Raw genomic sequence first — 23,515 nt, 5'->3', positions numbered from 1 at the left:
GGTACAAATGGGGGGGGGGGGGGGGGGGGATGGGTGTACATTGGGATACAGGGGGAAGGCTATATATAAAAAGGGTACAATGGGGGTGACAGCCTTCATCCACATTCAGAGAAAGCAGGGGGAGGGGTGTACATTGGGGTAAACAGGGTATATGCTGGAGGAGGGTGTATGGAGGAGATACACACACATATATATATATATATATATATATATATATATATATATATATATATATACATATATAAACTTATTGGGGTACACGGGGAGGGGGTATATATTTGGGGTAGGGGGTATATATTGGGGTACATGGGGGGAGGGGTATATATTGGGGTGAGGGGTATACTTATTGGGGTACACTGGGGGTATATACATATTGGGGTAGGGGGTATATATTGGGATACACTGGGGGAGGGGTATATATTGGGGGGGAGGGGGTATACTTATTGGGGTACACTGGGGGTATATACATATTGGGGTAGGGGGTATATATATTGGGATACACTGGGGGAGGGTATATATTGGGGGTAGGGGGTATATATTGAGGTGGGGGTATATATTGGGGTACACTGGGGGAGGGGTATATATTGAGGTAGGGGGTATATATTGGGGTACACTGGGGAGGGGTATATATTGGGGTGAGGGGTATACTTATTGGGGTACACTGGGGGAGTATATATTGGGGTACACTGGGGGAGGGGCATACTTATTGGGGTACACTGGGGGAGTATATATTGGGGTACACTGGGGGGAGTATATATTGGGGTACACTGGGGGGAGTATATATTGGGGTACACTGGGGGGAGGGTCACTCACCCTTCTTGTCCATCATCCACATGAAGAAGAAGCAGGGTAAGAAGCCGATGGGTCCCCAGAGGACGAGCAGGGCGATGTCCAGGGCGGAGAAGCCGTAGACGGCCCGGGCGGAGACTTGGATGGGCCCCCAGCTGTTCCATACTAATCCCTGAGGAAGCCCAGACAGGAGAAGACGATGAGGACCAACCAGCGCCGCCCGAACACCCGGGGGGACCGGGCCAGGAGAGGCCGCCGCTCCTCCATCCCTCTCCCGGCTTTTCTCCCTTCCCCGGAACCTTTCCTTCCCGGAACTCTCCACCGAGGTACCGGCACACCGACCGGAAGTCACAAGCTGAAAACATCCGCCTTCACTTCCCCCGCCCACCAAGTGACGTCACCCACCTTGAAAGGTGAGATAATAGAGACATGTGACAGTGGTACCACGCCCACCGGGCAGATCCGCCCTACCTTCCTGGCAGCGCCGCCCCCTTGCTGACCATGTGGGAAGCTTCATGGTCTCAGGCAAAATGGCGGCCCCCGTAAATTGGAGACATAAATGACTTCCCAGTGTGTTCTCAGCTCAGAGGAGTGAGAGGTTTCCTGGGAGAAGCATGCTGTGTGCTGGGGATGGAGGATACATCAGACACAGGTACACTTCCCTCCATACAGGGCTGAGAGGCACCACAACTCCCAGCAATGGTGACTGAGCTAAACTGCATAATTGAAAGTAAAAGAAAATCCCCAACTTTGTGTTGTCCCCAGAAAGGTAATAGAGAGGAGTTGTTCTAATGGGGGGAGGGGCACTAGTTCTGGTGAGTTGGGGTCCACAAGGAAGTCCCTCAATTTGCTGGGATTTCCTCTCACTTCCTGTTTGGACGGGAAGTGAAGGGAAATTTCCATGATGGGACAAGGAGCGGGCTTATGTTTTTCTCAGACAATAGGTGCAGAAACTTCCCCTTTCTGAGTCACCGCTTGTCTCCGCCTCCTACCCACCTCCAAGCACCCTCCCTTGTCTCCGCCCCCCAACTACCTCCAAGCACCATGCCTTGGTTCCACCCCCTGCCCACCTCCACGCACCGTCCCTTGGTTCCACCCCCTGCCCACCTCCGCGCACCGTCCCTTGGTTCCACCCCCTGCCCACCGTCCCTTGGTTCCACCCCCTGCCCACCTCCGCGCACCGTCCCTTGTCTCCACCCCTACCTCCGCGCACCGTCCCTTGTCTCCACCCCCTACCTCCGAGCACCGTCCCTTGTCTCCACCCCCTACCTCCGAGCACCGTCCCTTGTCTCCACCCCCTACCTCCGAGCACCGTCCCTTGTCTCCACCCCCTACCTCCGAGCACCGTCCCTTGTCTCCACCCCCTACCTCCGAGAACCGTCCCTTGTCTCCACCCCCTACCTCCCGAGCACCGTCCCTTGTCTCCACCCCCTACCTCCGAGCACCGTCCCTTGTCTCCACCCCCTACCTCCGAGCACCGTCCCTTGTCTCCACCCCCTACCTCCGAGCACGATCCCTTGTCTCCACCCCTTACCCTGAGCACCGTCCCTTGTCTCCACCCCTACCTCCGAGCACCGTCCCTTGTCTCCACCCCCTACCTCCGAGCACCGTCCCTTGTCTCCACCCCCTACCTCCGAGCACCGTCCCTTGTCTCCACCCCCCTACCTCCGAGCACCGTCCCTTGTCTCCACCCCCTACCTCCGAGCACCGTCCCTTGTCTCCACCCCCTACCTCCGAGCACCGTCCTTGTCTCCACCCCCTACCTCCGCGCACCGTCCTTGTCTCCACCCCCTACCTCCGCGCACCGTCCCTTGTCTCCACCCCCTACCTCCGCGCACCGTCCCTTGTCTCCACCCCCTACCTCCGCGCACCGTCCCTTGTCTCCACCCCCTACCTTCGCGCACCGTCCCTTGTCTCCACCCCCTACCTCCGAGCACCGTCCCTTGTCTCCACCCCCTACCTCCGCGCACCGTCCCTTGTCTCCACCCCCTACCTCCGCGCACCGTCCCTTGTCTCCACCCCCTACCTCCGCGCACCGTCCCTTGTCTCCACCCCCTACCTCCGAGCACCGTCCCTTGTCTCCACCCCCCTACCTCCGAGCACGATCCCTTGTCTCCACCCCCTACCTCGGAGCACCCTCCCTTGTCTCCACCCCCTACCTCCAAGAACTGTCCCTTGTCTCCACCCCCTACCTACCTCCAAACACCATCCCTGGTCTGCGCCTCCTAACCACCTTTCGAGCACTGTCCCTGGTCTCTGCCCCCTACCTACCTTTCGTGCACCGTCCTTTGGTTACACCCCTACCCACCTCCGAGCACTGTCCCTTGTCTCCGCCCCCTACCTACCTCCGAGCACCATCCCTTGTCTGCGCCCCATACCTACCTCCAAGCACCTTCCTTGTCTCCGCCCCCTACCCACCTTCAAGTACCATCCCTTTGGTTCCACCACCTCCCAGCACCATCCCTTGTCTCCGCCCCCTACCTACCTTTCGAGCACCGTCCTTTTAGAGAATACAGAGCCAAGTATAATTTTTTTGTATGAAATTTGATAATGATAACCAGAAATACAGTAAAATAGATCCCCTACAACCAGCAACAATGGTCTGCACCCCAGCAACAGTAGATCCCTACCAACATAAGACACCCCCTCAGCATTAATAATAAACCCTCACACAAAAAACAGCCCCACTCCTGACAATAGATCCCCCAGCAGGCAGCATCAATACGCCCTCCAGCAAACCCCATATACATTTAGTGCTGGAGTTCCCAGAACTGCGTTCCCCACTGAAACAAAGCCCTGACAAGAAGCATGCTGATAGGAGGTGAGAGCAGAGTGACAGAGAGATGCGCTCATCGGTTTGCTTCTACTCCCCCTATCCAATCACAGGCCTAGGGGGTGGGGCCATGACAGCCACAGCTCAGAGGAAGTGAGTTGGATGACACTGGCTTCCTGAAGACTGAGGGCATCTATTGGCACGAGAGAAGTACTGTGGAGAGGGGAAAGAAGTACCCTGGTGGAAGGCGACACATAGAGGGGGGCCACTCACATTTCTTGTCCATCACCCACAAGAAGACAAAGCAGGGTAGTATGTATCAGAATACAGAAGGGGGAGGGTTAAAAGATATGATTAAATATTTACTAAAATGTGAGGGGTGTACTAACTTTTGTGAGATACTAATAAAAAAAAAAAAAAAAAAAAAATATATATATATAATCTCAAAAGTAAGTACACCCCTCACATTTGTGTAAATCTTTTCTTCTCTCTTTTCATGTGACAACACTGAAGAAATGACACTTGTCTACAATGTAAAGTAGTGAGTGTACAGCTTGTATAACAGTGTAAATTTCCTGTCCCCTCAAAAACACTGGGGGGAACCACTGATGTGATGGGGGGGGGAACCACTGATGTGATGGGAGAGGACCTGTGATGTGATGTGAGGACCTCTTGATGCGATGAAGGGACCTCTGATGCGATGAAGGGGACCTCTGATGTGATGGGGGGGGACCTCTGATGTGATGGGGGGGGACCTCTGATGTGATGGGGGGGACCTCTGATGTGATGGGGGGGGGGACCTCTGATGTGATGGGGGGGGACCTCTGATGTGATGGGGGGGGACCTCTGATGTGATGGGGGGGACCTCTGATGTGATGGGGGGACCTCTGATGTGACGGGGGGGGCTCTGATGTGACGGGGGAGCTCTGATGTGATGGGGGGAGGACCTCTGATGTGATGGGGGGGCCTCTGATGTGATGGGGGGACCTCTGATGTGACGGGGGGGCTCTGATGTGATGGGGGGACCTCTGATGTGATGGGGGGACCTTTGATGTGATGGGGGGCCTCTGATGTGATGGGGGGACCTCTGATGTGACGGGGGGGCCTCTGATGTGATGGAGGACCTCTGATGTGATGGGGGGACCTCTGATGTGATGGGGGACCTCTGATGTGATGGAGGACCTCTGATGTGATGGGGGGCCTCTGATGTGATGGGGGGGCTCTGATGTGATGGGGGGGCCTCTGATGTGATGGGGGGACCTCGGATGTGACGGGGGGCCTCTGATGTGATGGGGGAGCTCTGATGTGATGGGGGGGCCTCTGATGTGATGGGGGGACCTCTGATGTGATGGGGGGACCTCTGATGTGGATGGGGGGACCGCTGATGTGATGGAGGACCTCTGATGTGATGGGGGGGAATCTCCGATGTGATGGAGGACCTCTGATGTGATGGGGGGACCTCTAATATGATGGGGGGACCTCTGATGTGACGGGGGGCCTCTGATGTGATGGGGGAGCTCTGATGTGATGGGGGGGCCTCTGATGTGATGGGGGGACCTCTGATGTGATGGGGGGACCTCTGATGTGACGGGTGGGGGCTCTGATATGATGGGGGGACCTCTGATGTGATGGGGGGACCTCTGATGTGATGGGGGGGCCTCTGATGTGATGGGGGGCCTCTGATGTGATGGGGGGCCTCTGATGTGATGGGGGGACCTCTGATGTGATGGGGGGCCTCTGATGTGATGGGGGACCTCTGATGTGATGGGGGACCTCTGATATGATGGGGGGACCTCTGATGTGACGGGGGAGGACCTCTGATGTGATGGGTGAGGACCTCTGATGTGATGGGGGGGCCTCTGATGTGATGGAGGATCCTCTGATGTGATGGGGGGACCTGTGATGGGGGGGGGCCTCTGATGTGATGGGGGGGCCTCTGATGTGATGGGGGACCTCTGATGTGATGGGGGGGGCCTCTGATGTGATGGGGGGGCCTCTGATGTGATGGGGAGGACCTCTGATGTGATGGGGAGGACCTCTGATGTGATGGGGGGGACCTCTGATGTGATGGGGGGGACCTCTGATGTGATGGGGAGGACCTCTGATGTGATGGGGGGGCCTCTGATGTGATGGGGGGGCCTCTGATGTGATGGGGGACCTCTGATGTGACGGGGGAGGACCTCTGATGTGACGGGTGAGGACCTCTGATGTGATGGGGGGGCCTCTGATGTGATGGAGGATCCTCTGATGTGATGGGGGGACCTGTGATGGGGGGGGGCCTCTGATGTGATGGGGGGGCCTCTGATGTGATGGGGGACCTCTGATGTGATGGGGGGGCCTCTGATGTGATGGGGGGGCCTCTGATGTGATGGGGGACCTCTGATGTGATGGGGGGGACCTCTGATGTGATGGGGAGGACCTCTGATGTGATGGGGGGGACCTCTGATGTGATGGGGAGGACCTCTGATGTGATGGGGGGGACCTCTGATGTGATGGGGAGGACCTCTGATGTGATGGGGGGGACCTCTGATGTGATGGGGGGAGGACCTCTGATGTGATGGGGAGGACCTCTGATGTGATGGGGGGGACCTCTGATGTGATGGGGGGAGGACCTCTGATGTGATGGGGGGGACCTCTGATGTGATGGGGGGAGGACCTCTGATGTGATGGGGGGAGGACCTCTGATGTGATGGGGGGGACCTCTGATGTGATGGGGGGAGGACCTCTGATGTGACGGGGAGGGGGGGCTCTGATGTGATGGGGAGGACCTCTGATGTGATGGGGGGAGGACCTCTGATGTGATGGGGGGAGGACCTCTGATGTGATGGGGGGAGGACCTCTGATGTGATGGGGGGGACCTCTGATGTGATGGGGGGAGGACCTCTGATGTGGACCGGGAGGGGGGCTCTGATGTGATGGGGAGGACCTCTGATGTGATGGGGGGAGGACCTCTGATGTGATGGGGGGAGGACCTCTGATGTGATGGGGGGGACCTCTGATGTGATGGGGGGAGGACCTCTGATGTGATGGGGGGAGGACCTCTGATGTGATGGGGGGGACCTCTGATGTGATGGGGGGAGGACCTCTGATGTGATGGGGGGAGGACCTCTGATGTGATGGGGGGGACCTCTGATGTGATGGGGGGAGGACCTCTGATGTGACGGGGAGGGGGGGCTCTGATGTGATGGGGAGGACCTCTGATGTGATGGGGGGAGGACCTCTGATGTGATGGGGGAGGACCTCTGATGTGATGGGGGGAGGACCTCTGATGTGATGGGGGGGACCTCTGATGTGATGGGGGGAGGACCTCTGATGTGATGGGGGGAGGACCTCTGATGTGATGGGGGGGACCTCTGATGTGATGGGGGGAGGACCTCTGATGTGACGGGGAGGGGGGGCTCTGATGTGATGGGGAGGACCTCTGATGTGATGGGGGGAGGACCTCTGATGTGATGGGGGGAGGACCTCTGATGTGATGGGGGGGACCTCTGATGTGATGGGGGGAGGACCTCTGATGTGATGGGGGGAGGACCTCTGATGTGATGGGGGGAGGACCTCTGATGTGACGGGGAGGGGGGGCTCTGATGTGATGGGGAGGACCTCTGATGTGATGGGGGGAGGACCTCTGATTTGTATGTTTTATAGCAGAAAGTACGGTTTATTTATTTATTTCCGGTTTTATTCATATATAATTTTATTTATATATTTTTTCTAAATTGTCACTCTTATTTTTTGTACTATATATATAATAATAAAAAAAAAAAAACAGAGGTGATCAAATACCACCAAAAGAAAGCTCTATTTGTGGGGAGAAGAGCGACGTCAACTTTGTTTGGGTACAGCGTCACACGACCGCGCAATTGTTTGTTAAACGGACGCAGTCAGTGCCGTATCGCAAACAAATGGCCTGGTCATGAAGGGGGGTAAATCTTTCGGAGTGCAAGTGGTTAAATATGAATGAAATGGCGCTTTATGGTTTGTGATGCTCAGACACTTTTAATTCTTAAAATAAATCCTCAATGAAACCCCATGACAGACGTGCACATCACACACGGACACAACGCCTCTATCGATAGAATCACCGGGGATCTCGTGAAGGTCGGAGTTCCCTTTTTTTCTCACTTTCATTTCCTTTTTCTGATACAATTTCCAGTTCCCGGTTTGTTAACCCTTCACTCTCCTATTTCTCATGGGCTGAAACGGCTTCCACTGATTTCACTGCACACTGTGAGCTTCTCGCCATGTGCATTAGAAGCTGCAGCGAGTCAGACAGAGCCCCGCCTGCCTCATTTCCTGGCTGGAGGACGCCCAGCATCATCTAGCACTTCTCTGGCCCGCCCCCCCTTTCATTCACTGGATTTCACTTCTTTCACTGAGCATGGAATCTCAGCATCGCATGTGGGCGTTACCAAGGCCTTCCTAGGAACGCCCACTCTTCCAGACTGACACCCACCCAATAAGGTATGTTGATATTTGCATAACTCCTCCCACCGCTTGCATCAGGACTGAGGGCTCTGGAGAGGGGTACTAGGGGGGGGCTGTGACATTTTCAGAAAGCTATGCATAGCCCCCTGCTGGCTCCTCCCACCAACCATGATCTGCCTGCATTGCCTAGAGAAGCACAGAGACCCGGTGATGACATCATTATATGTAATGTAAAGTATGAAATGAAAATAGTTTTCTTTAACCCCTTTGCACCGGTTCCCTCTGGCCCTTTAAGGGTTTTGGCATTCCGGGAGGGGGGGCGGAGCTTGTGACCATGTGACTGCCGCGGTTATCTGTTGCGGTGGTTACGTGATCGGAAAAGCTCCCAATCGGAAGAAGCGATCGGGAGCTTTGAATTGAGCTGCGGGGAGCATGCACGGTGCGCGCTCGCGCTGCTAATGCACACAAATATGCGGCCCCCCATCGGCACTAAGGCCCCGCCCCTGAGGGGCAGCACATTTGTGTGCAGTTGGTGCCTAGGGGTGAAAAATTTAATTTTTATGTTAGGGGGGGGGGGGGGGATCAAGAAACAGAAAATACAAACAGATTGAACTTCCATTGTATGAATGAATCTTCTATTATATTAGTGAATGAAGTGGAAATTCACTTTGCAAAGATCACTTAATCCTCCGCAATTTCCAGCAGTGTAAAAAAATAAAAGCTTTTGCTGTAATACTCATCTTTGATCCTGCACTGTCCCCCACAGCCAATAGAGGGCGCTCCTCTCCCAGGTTGAATGACGGCCAGCATTATTCAATCTTTATCCAGTGAGCTCTGACTGTCGTGGATCCTCCCCCAAGACGCGTGTCGTCATGCTGTCCTGGACTGACGGGACTGCTGCGTTTATGTGAGTAAGGACGGCCCACTACGGAGATCACATGACCAGGCAGAAGACCTCCGGATCAAAGGGATGATTACTTTTTATTCATTAAAAAAACGGTGATGGGAAAATCCCCCCCAATGGGGTCACTGGGACAACGTTGGACGAGGGTACAAACGGCACCAATACAAAGGTGCATGATGCCGCCCATGCTGAGGATTTCTATAGGGTCTCAATCAAACCACTAGGTGTCTCCAAACACGCACAACTTCTTTTTTTGCGCCTTGTGTGCCCTCCATCTAGGGCCTTCGTTCAATGTGTAAAAATGTGCAAATAGAGCACATGATTTATTTTGCCATACCTGCACTGGCCTGAAGAGGGCAGCCTGTCTTCTTGCGGTTGTGTAAAACACACAATTGCACATGCGTTACTGCATGGTGTGAACAAACTCTTAACCACTTGCCTACCATATCCCTCACCCCCCCTTCCTGCCCAGGCCAATTTTCATCTTTCAGTGCTGTCGCACTTTGAATGACAGTTGCGCAGTCATGTAACACTGCACACAAACTACATTTTTACATTTTTATCTTATTTTTTCAGAGAGATAGATTTTGGTGGTATTTAATCACCACCAATAATTTTTTCTTAGTTAAAATTTGGTATAAATAAGTAATTTTTCTCCTACACTGATGGGCACTGATAGGTGCCAATAATGGGCACTGATAGGGGGCATTGATGAAGCTGCACTGATTGGCTACATTGAGGGGCGCTGATAGGTGGCAATAATGGACACTGATGAGGCAGCACTGATAGGCCGCGGGTGAAGCTACATTGAGGGGCACTGGTAGGTGGCAATAATGGGAACTGATGAGGTGGCACTGATCTGCTGCATTGAGGGGCACTGGTAGGTGGCAATGGGTACTGATAGGCAGCAATGATGGGTGGCACTGATGGGGTGCATTGATGGGCACTGATCTGCGGCATTGAGGGGCACTGATAGGTGGCAATAATGGACACTGATGAAGCTGCACTGATAGGTTGCAATAATGGGTACTGATAGGCAGCAATGGTGGGTGGCACTGATTAGCACTGATGGGTTGCATTGATGGGCACCGAGGCAACACTGATGAAGCTGCACTGATTGGCTGCATTGAGGGGCACTGATAGGTGGCAATAATTGGTACTGATGAGGTAGCACTGATAGGCGGCACTGATGAAACTGCATTGAGGGGCACTGATAGGTGGCAATAATGGGTAATGATAGGCAGCAACGATGGGTTGCATTGATGCGCACTGAGGCAGCACTGATGAAGCTGCACTGATTGGCTGCATTGATGGAAGCTGATAGGTGGCAATAATGGGCATTGTTAGGTAGCAATTATGGGCGGCACTGAGGCAGCACGGATGGACACTGATAATCTGTATTGATGGGCATTGATTGGCATTTGAGGTGGCACTAATGAGCTAGCACTGACAGGCACTGCTCAGCTGCATTAATGGGCACTTATAAGACTGCACTGTTGGGCACTGATTGGCAGAACTGATGGGCACTGTCTGTGCTCCACTGATTATCAGTGTAGATGTCCTCTGTGTTGGACTGACACTGGCTCTCCTCCCCCCACGGCCGCTGCTGACGTGCGATCGAGCCATTGCCGTCGCTCAGCTATAACGCGGTCTGGAAGGGGTTTGGGTGGGATTTGGGAGTCTCAGGCTGCTTTCACTCCTATGTGCTTCCAAAATGTGCAACGAAACGCGTAGGCGTGCTTCGCGATCGCAGGTTGTGCTTGCAGTGCAATTGATTGGTAATGTTTCCCCAAGTACAGGTAGCGGACGAAACGCGCGCTGAAAAAAAACGTCCGCCGTTCATGAGCCGCTTTGGGAAGTTTGTCGCACACGGGGCAGTCCATGCATGTGGCGTGACGTGTGTTAACATGGGGAAAAAAATGCGCAAGAAACGCGTGAGCGTGCGTTCCCGCTATGCTCAGGTGTGGATGGTGTCTTGGCAATATTCACTGCGATTTCCAGGAGCGCGGTTCCCGAGGAGTGCCTTTTATGGACCCGCCTGTGTCAGTCTTTAGTTAATCAGCGGATGCTTTAGTGCGCGTCTCCATCGACCGTTGCGCCGTCCTCCTTCGCGGCGGGCAGACAGACGGTGAAAGGATTTATCGCTTATTTACTGTCAAGAGCCGCAATCCAAAATGCGTTAAGGTTTAAATGGCCGTGCCAGTATATCAGCGCCTGTTATACCATAAACGGCGTCGTTAAGCGGAGGCGCGGCGGGGAGCGATAAAGTTTGGGGTGTTTTTTTTTTTTTTTTTTTTTTTTTTTTTTTTTTCTCCTGAAGCCGCCCGGGTCTGTGATTTCCCTGCTGGGAGATCGCACTAAAGAATCATGGCGGTGACAGCTGCGGCGAGACGGCTCGGCGGGACGCCGATATAATGGAGGCGCTCGGAGAAACGCGCGCGGCGGAGCGGCTGATGGAAGCGGATCAAGAGGGAGGCTGATCGGTGGCGGTATCCTTGTAATCCTGGCCGGCGGGGGCCCTCAGGAGGGGGGGGGGGGTGGTGGGTTGTGCTTCGCATCGGTCGGCCGCGTGTCATCTCTAATTAGGAACTGCGGCCAAACGGGAGACGGACTTCATCCACGCCGCCGATCGGGGATATAAAGAGGAATCGATCCCCCCACTATACACCGCAACAATGTAACTGATCAGAAAAGATCCATTTATACAAAAACAGCGGCTTTGCCTAGGCAGAGCTGAGGCGCCATCAGTCTGCTGCAGGCAGGAGGAAGCATTTCCTCAGTCTCCCCTCCCCCAGGGATCAGACTGTACATTGCAACTTTGTAGAAGGAGGAGTAATTTCCTCAGTCTTCCCTCCCCCAGTGATCAGACTGTACATTGTAAATTTGTAGAAGGAGGAGGAGTCATTTCCTCAGTCTCCCCTCCCCCAGTGATCAGATTGTACATTGTAACTTTGTAGAAGGAGGAGGAGTCATTTCCTCAGTCTCTCCTCCCCCAGTGATCAGATTGTACATTGTAACTTTGTAGAAGGAGGAGGAGTCATTTCCTCAGTCTCCTCCCCCAGTGATCAGACTGTACATTGTAACTTTGTAGAAGGAGGAGGAAGCATTTCCTCAGTCTCCCCTCCCCCAGTGATCAGGCTGTACATTTGTAACCTTGTAGAAGGAGGAGGAGTCATTTCCTCAGACTCCCCTCCCCCAGTGATCAGACTGTACATTGTAACTTTGTAGAAGGAGGAGGAAGCATTTCCTCAGTTTCCCCTCCCCCAGTGATCAGATTGTACATTGTAACTTTATAGAAGGAGGAGGCGGAATTTCCTCAGTCTCCCCTCCCCCAGTGATCAGACTGTACATTGTAACTTTATAGAAGGAGGAGGCGGAATTTCCTCAGTCTCCCCTCCCCCAGTGATCAGACTGTACATTGTAACTTTATAGAAGGAGGAGGCGGAATTTCCTCAGTCTCCCCTCCCCCAGTGATCAGATTGTACATTGTAACTTTATAGAAGGAGGAGGCGGAATTTCCTCAGTCTCCCCTCCCCCAGTGATCAGACTGTACATTGTAACTTTATAGAAGGAGGAGGCGGAATTTCCTCAGTCTCCCCACCCCCAGTGATCAGACTGTACATTGTAACTTTGTAGAAAGAGGAAGCACTATAGAAATGTATAATAATAGTGTATGATTGTGGGGGGTGGGGGGGGGCATTAGAGTGTAAGCTCCTCTGGTGTGAATTGATTGGTGATTTCTCTTTTTCAGGCTCCAGAATGAAACCATTCTCAGCACAAGAGGCCAGAGAGATTGTCTTCGGCTTGGACCGCCCCGCAGTTTTCCTCAATATGGCCCAGGATTGGCCGGCTTCTCGCTGGGATGTCGCTCGCCTGTCTGACCTCTTGCAGGACAAGAGCCTGCGCTTCCGAATTGGGAAGAGGAGACTAGATCCAGGTCAGTCGGCAGAACTCGTGAATCGCGAGGGATACGTTATTTTATACCCAGTATTATCATCACCGGGTCTCTGTGCTTCTCTAGGCAATGCAGGCAGATCACTGCTGGTGGGAGGGGCTGGCAGGGGGCTGTACATCGCTTCCTGAAAACATCCCAGCCCCCCCCCCCCCCGACCCAGTACTCCTCCCAGGAGCCCTCAGTCATGATGCAAGCGGGGGGGGGGGGGGGCTCTTGGGTGGAGTTATGCAAATAAAATGCTTTGACGGGTAATATCAGTCTGGAGGAGTGGGCGTTCCTAGGCAGGCGTTTGCCTTTTGTTAATGGCCACTTGTGATGCTGAGTCTCCATGATTGAGAGAAATTAAATCTATTGAATCAATACGGGAGGGCTAGGGACAGTCAGGCTGGGGAGAAAAGAGCTGGATGATGTTGGACGTCTCCCCCAGCCTAGGAACCCTAACACAGTAGCATAACAGGTGATTAGCAGTTGGAACATGGCTGCGATGAAGGATTACCTGAATACAGCTCAGGGGTCGAGGTAGGTGGCAGACAAGCAAATCCAACCAGGCAGCGGAGGTCGGTACACAGATCCTTTATAATAGGTTCCGCCCCTTCAAGAGACGCGTCCCTATTACATCATCAGCTGCAGTGCCGCAAGAGAAACCTGGAGGGGCCACCGACTGAACAAGAGAGTGAACCTGGCTAGTTTCTTGCCTGCCTCGACCTCATCGCTCTTTCGCCTGCCACGTGCCTTGACCTGCTGCCTGCATAAACCCTGCCTGAGGTCCAGCCAGGGAAGAAACTAGTCAGGTCCAGGCAGAGGTCAAGGCAGGTGAGTAGTGAGTTCTAGGCAGGTGTCTAGACAGGCGGAAAGCAACCAAGTAGTCAAGTCATGGTAGGGGTTGAGGAAGGCAGCAGGCAAGAGAGTAGTGAGGTCCAGGCAGGCAAGAGGGTAATCAGAATCAGGCAGAGGTTAAGGTAGGTGGCAGGCAAGAGAGTAGTGAGGTCCAGGCAGGGGTCAAGGGAGGCAAGAACCTAATCAGGTCTAGGCAGAGGTCAAGGCAGGTGGCAGGCAAGAATGTAGTGAGGTCCAAGCAGGGGTCAAGGGAGGCAAGAACCTAATCAGGTCTAGGCAGAGGTCAAGACAGGTGGTAGGCAAGAGAGTGATGAGGTCCAGCCAGGCAAGAAAGTAATGAGATCCAGGCAGGCGATAGACAAGAGTGTAGTCAGAATCAGGCAGAGGTCAAGGCAGGTGGCAGGCAAAAGATTAGTTAGGTCAAGGCAGGTGTCTAGGTAGAAGGAAGGCAACCAAGTAGTGAAGACATGGTAGGGGTTGAGGAAAGGCAGCAGACAAGAGAGTAGTTAGTTCAAGGCAGAGGTCAAGGCAGGTGGCAGGCAAGAGAGTAGTGAGGTCCAGGCAGGCAGCAGGTAAGAGTGTAGTCAGAATCAGGCAGAGGTCAAGGTAGGTGGCAGGCAAGAGAGTAGTGAGGTCCAGGCAGGGGTCAAGGGAGGCAAGAAACAAATCAGGTCCAGGCAGAGGTCAAGGCAGGTGGCAGGCAAGAGAGTAATGAGGTCCAAGCAGGGGTCAAGGGAGGCAAGAACCTAATCAGGTCTAGGCAGAGATCAAGACAGGTGGTAGGCAAGAGAGTGATGAGGTCCAGCCAGGCAAGAAAGTAATGAGGTCCAGGCAGGCAAAAGGCAAGTGTGTAGTCAGAATCAGGCAGAGGTCAAGGCAGGTGGCAGGCAAGAGATTAGTCAGGTCAAGGCAGGTGTCTAGGCAGGAGGAAGGCAACCAAGTAGTCAAGTCATGGTAGCGGTTGAGGAAAGGCAGCAGACGAGAGTGTTTATTTCAAGGCAGAGGTCAAGGCAGGCGGCAGGCAAGAGAGTAATGAGGTCCTGGCAGGCGACAGGCAAAAGAGTAGTCAGGTCCAGATAGTGGTCGAAACAGGCAAGAGTGTAGTCAGATCCAGGCAGGGGTTAAGGCAAGAGAGTAGACAGGTCAATTTGGGTTGGCAGAAAACAGGCAGCTGGTAGGTAAGTATTATCTGGTTCTGACTACACTTTTGCCTGTTGCCTGCCTCGACTACTGTCTGGACCCGACCACTCTCTTGCCTGTTGCCTGCCTCAAACCCTACCTTGACCTGAATTCTCTCTTGCCTTCTTCCTAACCCAAAACCTGCCAGGACCTAACTACTCTCTTGCCTGCCATCTGCCTTGGCCTTTGGCTGATTCTAACTACACTCTCGTCTGCCCCAACCTCATCACTCTCTTTCTTTCTGCCTGCCTCGACCCCCTGCCTGAACCTCACTACTCTCTTGCCTGCTGACCGACTTGACCCTTGCCTGGAACTGACTACACTCTTGCCTACCACGTTCCTTGACATTCTGCCTGCCTCAACCCCTGCCTAGACCTTATTATTCTTTTGCTTTCCGCCTGCCTCGACCCCTGCCCGAACCTCACTACTCTCTTGCCTGCTGACCGACTTGACCCATGCCTGGAACTGACTACACTCTTTCCTGCCACATTCCTTGACCTTCTGCCTGCCTCAACCCCTGCCTAGACCTTACTATTCTTTTGCTTTCCACCTGCCTCCAACCCCTGCCTGGACCTTACTATTCTCTTGCCTGCCTTGGCCCCATGCCTGGACCAAACTACTCTCTTGCCTGCCGCCTACCTTGATCCCGGCCCCGTTATGACTACTTTTCTTGGTCGCCATGACCTCTGCCTTGACCCATTTACTCTCTTGTCTACCGTATCATGAACAGTCTAATGCCCTTCTGTCCCAACAACCCCCCCCAGGTAGAATGAACTTGAGGGCCGTGACCTGGTGCCAGTTTCCAGCAAAAAAAACTGGGGACCTCCCTAGGGGGTTTCCACCCCCTCCTCCACAATGAGGTGTTCTGATGACGAGCTGGTACTTGGGCTCCGCCTCTTGGGCGAGGCTTCAAAACCTGCCAGGAGGCACCGTAGCAGCCATCTTTATTGTCTTCACAGAAGCTAGCGGGATCAAACACTATTCATATTTTTTTTTTTTTTACGTTTTTTTTTTTTTTTTTTTCACGTGTTGCCTTATTTACCCCCGATTTGAGGTAGGTCGCTTGTCGCCCCCTGAAATGCGTCGGGTTCACTAGTTAAAAACGAACTTCTGGGCTTTGGAAACGTTTGTGGGGCTCTCATGTCCTCCTGTCTGGACTTGACTTGTAACGCTAAACATCTATAAGCGCTGCCGAGTGTTCCACCGAACAGGGAGAAGGCGGATCGCCGCGGTAATTTTTCTTGTACCTTTTTTCTCTAATCCTGTAAGACCGTCATTAGTTTCCAGCTAAATCCATGTAAGCTGTCCGCGTTTCCTCAGCCTGCGCGGCGTTCTGAGCTGTTTAATGACGACAGCGCGCCGACAGGAGGTACGAGGATGAGGCTGAGTTCACTAGAGATTTAAGTTGGTATAAATTAGAATGTTTTGCTGCAGTTGCGAAAGGCTGAACGGCGGCGGATGACGTCTGTTTTCCTTGTCTGCTCTTTTATTTATTTTTGTGCTATTTTAAATTTATTCCTTTTAGCTGTTATAAGGCCTAAAAAAAAAAAAAAATACCCTGTTTGGGTTGAAACGCGTAGTTTTGTTGTTTTTTTTTTTTTAGCATATATTTCTTTATTTCGTTTTTCATCATCCTAACGTAACTGTTCACCATTCCTAAAAGTACTGTACAAAGAGTATTAGGAAAGTGTGTACACAGAATTATATTCATATACAGTATCTCACAAAAGTAAGTACACCCCTCACTCACGTATTTGTAAATCTTTTCTTCTATCTTTTCATGTGACAACACTGAAGAAATGACACTTGTCTACAATGTAAAGTAGTGAGTGTACAGCTTGTATAACAGTGTAAATTTCCTGTCCCCTCAAAATAACTCAACACACAGCCATTAATGTCTAAACCGCTGGCAACAAAAAGTCAGTACACCCCTAAGGGAAAATCTCCAAATTGGGCACAAAGTGTCAATATTTTGTGTGGCCGCCATTATTTTCCAGCACTGCCTTCACCCTCTTGGGCATGGAGGTCACCAGAGCTTCACAGGTTGTCACTGGAGTCCTCTTCCCCTCCCCCATGATGACATCACAGAGCTGGTGGATGTTGGAGTCCTTGCGCTCCTCCACCTTCCGTTTGAGGATGTCCCACAAATACTCAATAGGGTTTAGGTCTGGAGACATGCTTAGCCAGTCCATCATCTTTACCCTCATCTTCTTTAGCAAGGCAGTGGTGGTGTTGGAGGTGTGTTTGGGGTGGTTATCATGTTGGAATACTGCCCTGCGGTCCAGTCTCTGAAGGGAGGGGATCATGCTCTGCTTCAGTATGTCACAGTACATGTTGGTATTCATGGTCCCCTCAATGATCTGTAGCCCCCCAGTGCAGGCAGCACTCATGAAGCCCCAGACCATGACACTCCCACCACCATGCCTGACTGTAGACAAGACACACTTGTCTTTGTCCTCCTCACCTGGTTGCCCCCACACACGCTTGTCACCATCTGACACCAAATACCTTTATCTTGGTCTCATCAGACCACAGGACATGGTTCCAGTAATCCATCTCCTTAGTCTGCTTGTCTTCAGCAAACTGTTTGCGGTCTTTCTTGTGCATCATCTTTAGAAGAGGCTTCCTTCTGGGATGACAGCCATGCAGACCAATTTGATGCAGTGTGCGGCGTATGGTCTGAGCACTGACAGGCTGACCCCCCCCACCCCTACAACCTCTGCACCAATGCTGGCAGCACTCATACGTCTATTTCTGTCAGGTACTCACCAAAGCCGAAGTGCTGAGAGCGGCTTCCCTTGCAGCTGGGTGCACAGTACCCCTGAGGATGGAACAGTGGGTACAGGGCACAGAGAGGCACGGGTTGCCAGCAGGTGACTGGAATGCAGCAGGTCTACTGAAGGAAGAGATGCCCGTGCAGAAGATCTTGGAACTGGTAGAGGTAAACGCCTGCCAGGGGTTCCAACACCTGGAGTGAAGGCCGAGGGTCAAACACAGGTACAGTCCGTGAGACAAAGGATATTGCAGAGGCAGGCTGAGGGTCAAGCACAGGTATCAGTCCGTGAGATAAAGGATATTCCAGAGGCAGGCCGAGGGTCAAGCACAGGTATCAGTCCGTGAGATAAAGGATATTCCAGAGGCAGGCCGAGGGTCAAGCACAGGTATCAGTCCGTGAGATAAAGGATATTCCAGAGGCAGGCCGAGGGTCAAGCACAGGTATCAGTCCGTGAGATAAAGGATATTCCAGAGGCAGGCCGAGGGTCAAGCACAGGTATCAGTCCGTGAGCCAGCAAGGCTAAGTGCAGAAAGTCCGTTTAAACAAGCCAGGGGTCAGATCAGGAGAGAAGCAGAGTGGTCTTCAAACAAGCCGGGTCACAACAGGAAGTGGTCAACAGGAACACAGGTGAGCTGAGGAGACAAACCAGCAAAGACACAGAGCACATTGATGCCTTTTATAGGACTGTCAGGCCAATCAGGTAAGGCCCATAGCCGTGTGCATAGGCTTGCACATGCGTGTACGACATTGTATCGTACGACGCATATGCATGCGTCGTTGTGCAGCTCTTCCCCGCAGGCGCACGGGGAAGTGTCGACGTTGAAGTCTGGTGATTCTCTGACAGTGCCCCCCCCAAGGGGCAGCCTCCGGATGCCCAATCTGGCTGGTAGCTTGGGGTGTCTCCGGTAAAAATCCCGTATCAGGCGAGGAGCGTGGATGTTACTGGAGGGTTCCCAAGAACTGTCTTCAGGGGGATACCCTTTCCATTTTACCAGGTATTGGGTCTGTCTTCCCCTTCTTCGACAGTCCATTATGGCTTCAACCTCGAATTCTTCCTCACCTTCGACTTGGGCGGGTGGAGGTGGTGCCACTTGTCTTCCGGTGAAGGAGCTTGGAATCACTGGTTTTAATAGGGATGCATGGAACACCGGGTGAATTTTGTACGAACTAGGTAGCGCCAGTTCAAAAGCTACTGGGTTTACCACCCTTTTGATTCCAAAGGGGCCAATGAACTTGGGACCGAGCTTCCGTGACGGGTATGGCAATCTCAGGTTGGCAGAAGATAACCAAACCTTATCCCCGATCTTGAAACTTGGGCAACTTCTTCTTCCTCTATTGTAGTACACCTCATAGTCTCTTTGAGCCTTCTTCATGGCCTCCTGAATCTGTAGGAAATTGTCCTGAATTGACTTTACCCGTTCTTGGACTGCAGGAGCGGAGACTTCAGGGACGGAATCTGGCAAGAAAGAAGGGTGGTAGCCATAGTTCGCCCAAAATGGAGTTTGGTTGGTGGCGGAATGTACAGAGTTATTATACGCAAATTCCGCGCAGGGCAGGAGAGAGGACCAATTGTCTTGAGAGCAGGAGCAGAAGCAACGAAGGTATTGTTCTAGTGTCTGATTTGTTCTTTCTGTTTGCCCGTTGCTTTGCGGGTGGTATGCGGAGGATAGTAAGGTCTTGATTTCTAGTGCTTTGCAGAGGTCTTTCCAGAGTTTGGAGGTGAATTGGATTCCCCTATCAGACACGATGTTGGAAGGGACGCCATGTAGCCTCACGACTTCCTTGATAAAGATACTTCTGTAGCCGAAGCAGAAGGGGTGCCATACATAGGTAGAAAGTGTGCCATCTTCGAGAGACGATCTACCACTACTAGGATTGTAGTGAACTGGTCAGAAGGTGGTAATTCAACAATAAAATCCATAGAGATCTCTCTCCAAGGGCGTTCGGGAACAGGTAAGGACCTCAAAAGTCCCCAGGCCTTGGTGTTTGCCCCCTTGTTACGCTGGCAATTGATACAGGATTGGACATAGTTCTTGCAGTCCCTTCTCCAACCTGGCCACCAGTACGAACGACTGATTAAATCGGCAGTCTTCTGGATCCCAAAATGTCCTGCCATCTTGTGGTCATGAAAGGTTTGCAAAATCTGAGGTCTTACTGAAGGAGGAATGAATACCTTGTTGTGTGCCCATAGCAAACCGTGTTTCCTTTCCAGGGAGGATGCTGTAGTTTTGGAGAGTTGGTTAGTGGCTTGTTTGATGGCAGTTTCTAGATCGGGCTGGATAATTTGGAGGAAGTTGTGTGGAGACAGAATAGTTGTGGGTTCAGGTGGTTCTTCGGCTTCTGGAAACATTCGGGAGAGTGCGTCTGCTTTCCCATTCTTGGAACCGGGACGGAAGGTGATATGGAAATTGAACCTGGAGAAAAAGAGAGCCCAGCGTGCTTGTCGGGGTCGGAGGCGTTTAGCAGCTCTGAGGTACTCCAGGTTCCTGTGATCTGTAAAGATCATGATGGGTTGAGACGCACCCTCCAGCAGGTACCTCCATTCTTCCAGTGCAAACTTTATAGCGAGAAGTTCTCGATCTCCGACATCGTAATTCCTCTCCGGAGGACTGAGTTTCCGAGAGGCGAAGGCAACTGGATGAAGGAGAGCCTTCGGCCCACTTCTTTGGGAGAGGATAGCACCTAATGCGAATTCAGAGGCGTCCACCTCCAACACATAAGGAAGGCTTGGATCTGGATGTAGGAGGATAGGAGCTGATATAAAGAGTCTCTTTAATTCATCGAAGGCTTCCTGTGCTTGTGGAGACCATCGAAATTTGACCTGCTGGCGGGTTAGTTGGGTGATGGGGGAAATAATCGTGGAGAAGCCCTGGATGAACCTGCGATAAAAATTGGCAAAGCCAACGAATCGCTGTACAGACCTTTTGTCTGAAGGTGCCGGCCATTCTTGAATGGCTTTGATCTTCTTTGGATCAATTGAGATTCCTCCTGTGGAGATGATAAATCCAAGGAACTGGATGGTGTCTCTCTCAAATTCACACTTTTCTCCCTTTAGGTAGAGCCCATGTTCTCTGAGGACAAGGAGGACCTTCCTGACGTGAGTACGGTGCAGTTCTAAGGAATTGGAAAAAATCGGAATATCGTCAAGATATACTATCACGAAGTTGTCTAGATACTCACGGAATATATCGTTGACCAGATGCTGGAATGTGGCCGGGGCATTGCAGACCCCGAAGGGCATCACTAGATATTCAAAATGCCCGAATCTAGACCTGAAAGCCGTCTTCCACTCATCCCCATCACGGATTCGGACTAAGTTATATGCTCCCCGAAGATCTAGTTTAGTAAATATCTTGGCAGTTCTTAGGCGTTGAAAAAGTTCAGGGATGAGTGGAAGCGGGTACCTGTTCTTAATGGTAATTTTATTAAGTTCCCTGTAGTCCACGCAAGGCCTGAGAGAACCGTCCTTTTTTTTCGACAAAAAAGATGCCTGCACCAGCTGGAGAAGAGGATGGTCGGATGAATCCCTTTTCCAGGTTTTCATCTATGTAAGAGCGTAGGGCTTCTAGTTCAGTCTCTGATAATGGAAAGATCCGACCAAACGGAATTTCGGAACCGGGTAGCAAGTCTATCGGGCAATCATAGGGCCGATGGGGTGGCAGAGTATCAGCCTTTTTCTTGTCAAAGATGTCCAAAAAATTATGATAGGCTGAAGGGACATGTTGCAGGTTATCAGGAATGGTCTGTATGGTTAGGCAGGAGGTGGACTTGTGGGAGGTCGGCAGGTGACAGTGCTGTGAACAGTAGGCAGATGAAAAGAGTACTTCTTTCTTGTTCCAGTTGATCTGTGGGTCGTGGGCTTGTAACCAAGGGAAACCCAGAATGATTGGGAACATAGGAGAGTGGATAACGTCAAAGCAAAGAAATTCGCAGTGACCAGAGTCTGTGGATGTCAAGATTGGTACTGTTTCCTGGGTCACAGGACCGGAGAAGGGTAGGGAGCCATCGGCCAGATGAATCTGAAGGTGTTGTTTTTTAGAGCAGAGGGGAACGTGCAGGCTCCGAGCTAGGGTTATGTCCATAAAGCAACTGCAGGCCCCGGAGTCAATGATGGCTCCCAGCCGAACCGCCTCTTCCGCCACCTGTAATGAAACCGGGAGGACAAGGTGAGACCGGGTGGAAAACGCAATCTGGGAATTCACAGCAACACGAGGTCGGCACTTACTGGGTCTCACAGGGCAACTGCGTAGGAAATGGCCCGCTTCACCACAATATAGACAAAGGTTGGCTTGACGCCGACGGAGTCTCTCGTCAGGGGTGAGTGGAGCCCGGACCAAGCCCAGCTGCATGGGTTCGCCATCAGTAGAGGAGGTGGGAGCTGGAACAGGTGCGGGTACCAGGGGTACCCGGGGTAGCATCCACATGGGTCTAGGTGACTGGAGGCGTTGGGAGCGACGCTCCCGTAGACGTCGATCAAGTTTGGTAGCCAACTGGACCAGATCTTCCAGGGATGTAGGGGTGTCTACTCGGCCTAGTTCATCTTTTAAGGTCTCAGACAGGCCCAGACGGAACTGATACTTAAGGGCAGCCTCATTCCAGTTAGTGTCCCCAGACCATTTCCGAAATTCCACAATGTAATCCTCTACTGGTCTCTTTCCCTGGGTTAGGGAATGCAGGATGGCTTCAGCCGTAGCGGTTCGCTGGGGATCGTCATATAGTTGTGACATAGCTTCAAAAAAAGTCTCTACTGAATCAAGAAGGGGGCTCTTCTGTTCTAGGAGGTTATGGGCCCAGGACTGTGGCTCATCGGATAGCAGGGAAATGATGAAACCCACCTTTACCGACTCAGAATGGAAGGTCCTGGGCTGCAAAGCCAAATACAGGAGGCATGCGTTTTTAAATGACCTAAACTTCTTCCGGCTGCCCGAAAAACGCTCAGGAGTAGGGACCCTGGGTTCCGGAAGGGTCATGACTACCGCAGGTGTAGCATCGCTTTGGGCATGCGAAGCAGAAGGGCTGCTGGCTGTGGACGATGAAGAATCTGGTAGACTGGGAGCGACTGCCAAGTGCTGAAGGCGACCCTCAATCTGGAAGTAGCCATCTTGGAGTCGCTGTACGGCCTGGGTGAGGGCTGCAACCTGCTGGCAGAGAACCTCCAAAGGTGAGCCAGCCCTGTCGGCTTCTGACATGGCTGGTTTGTACTGTCAGGTACTCACCAAAGCCGAAGTGCTGAGAGCGGCTTCCCTTGCAGCTGGGTGCACAGTACCCCTGAGGATGGAACAGTGGGTACAGGGCACAGAGAGGCACGGGTTGCCAGCAGGTGACTGGAATGCAGCAGGTCTACTGAAGGAAGAGATGCCCGTGCAGAAGATCTTGGAACTGGTAGAGGTAAACGCCTGCCAGGGGTTCCAACACCTGGAGTGAAGGCCGAGGGTAAAACACAGGTACAGTCCGTGAGACAAAGGATATTCTTGAGGCAGGCTGAGGGTCAAGCACAGGTATCAGTCCGTGAGATAAAGGATATTCCAGAGGCAGGCCGAGGGTCAAGCACAGGTATCAGTCCGTGAGATAAAGGATATTCCAGAGGCAGGCCGAGGGTCAAGCACAGGTATCAGTCCGTGAGATAAAGGATATTCCAGAGGCAGGCTGAGGGTCAAGCACAGGTATCAGTCCGTGAGATAAAGGATATTCCAGAGGCAGGCCGAGGGTCAAGCACAGGTATCAGTCCGTGAGATAAAGGATATTCCAGAGGCAGGCCGAGGGTCAAGCACAGGTATCAGTCCGTGAGCCAGCAAGGCTAAGTGCAGAAAGTCAGTTTAAACAAGCCAGGGGTCAGATCAGGAGAGAAGCAGAGTGGTCTTCAAACAAGCCGGGTCA

The 23,515-nt window shown here is 52.5% G+C and overlaps 2 protein-coding genes across 2 annotated transcripts in view; one reads left to right on the top strand and one right to left on the bottom strand.

Annotated features, from left to right (window-relative positions):
• Positions 1-1,181, bottom strand: part of SLC49A4 (solute carrier family 49 member 4) — a gene marked incomplete in the record, with an annotated part of 65,265 nt that extends 64,084 nt beyond the window's left edge. The window contains 2 exon segments of the mRNA XM_077449724.1: positions 814-966; positions 969-1,181. Of these exon segments, the coding sequence (XP_077305850.1) occupies positions 814-966; positions 969-1,056 (241 nt within the window).
• A 117-nt stretch (positions 1,182-1,298) lies between these two features.
• The window catches only part of HSPBAP1 (HSPB1 associated protein 1), a 156,905-nt gene continuing 134,688 nt past the window's right edge, over positions 1,299-23,515 (top strand). Inside the window, exons 1-2 of the mRNA XM_077449727.1 lie at positions 1,299-1,441; positions 12,643-12,828. Of these exons, the coding sequence (XP_077305853.1) occupies positions 1,420-1,441; positions 12,643-12,828 (208 nt within the window). The 5' untranslated portion in view covers positions 1,299-1,419. The remainder of the gene's footprint in view (positions 1,442-12,642; positions 12,829-23,515) is intronic.

The sequence above is a fragment of the Lithobates pipiens genome, unplaced genomic scaffold (assembly GCF_037356315.1).
Source record: "Lithobates pipiens isolate NorthernLeopardFrog02 unplaced genomic scaffold, aLitPip1_a1.2 Scaffold_22, whole genome shotgun sequence".
Taxonomy (NCBI): domain Eukaryota; kingdom Metazoa; phylum Chordata; class Amphibia; order Anura; family Ranidae; genus Lithobates; species Lithobates pipiens.
Note: the sequence above shows the minus strand (reverse complement) of the source record. Positions and strands in the feature narration are given on the sequence as shown.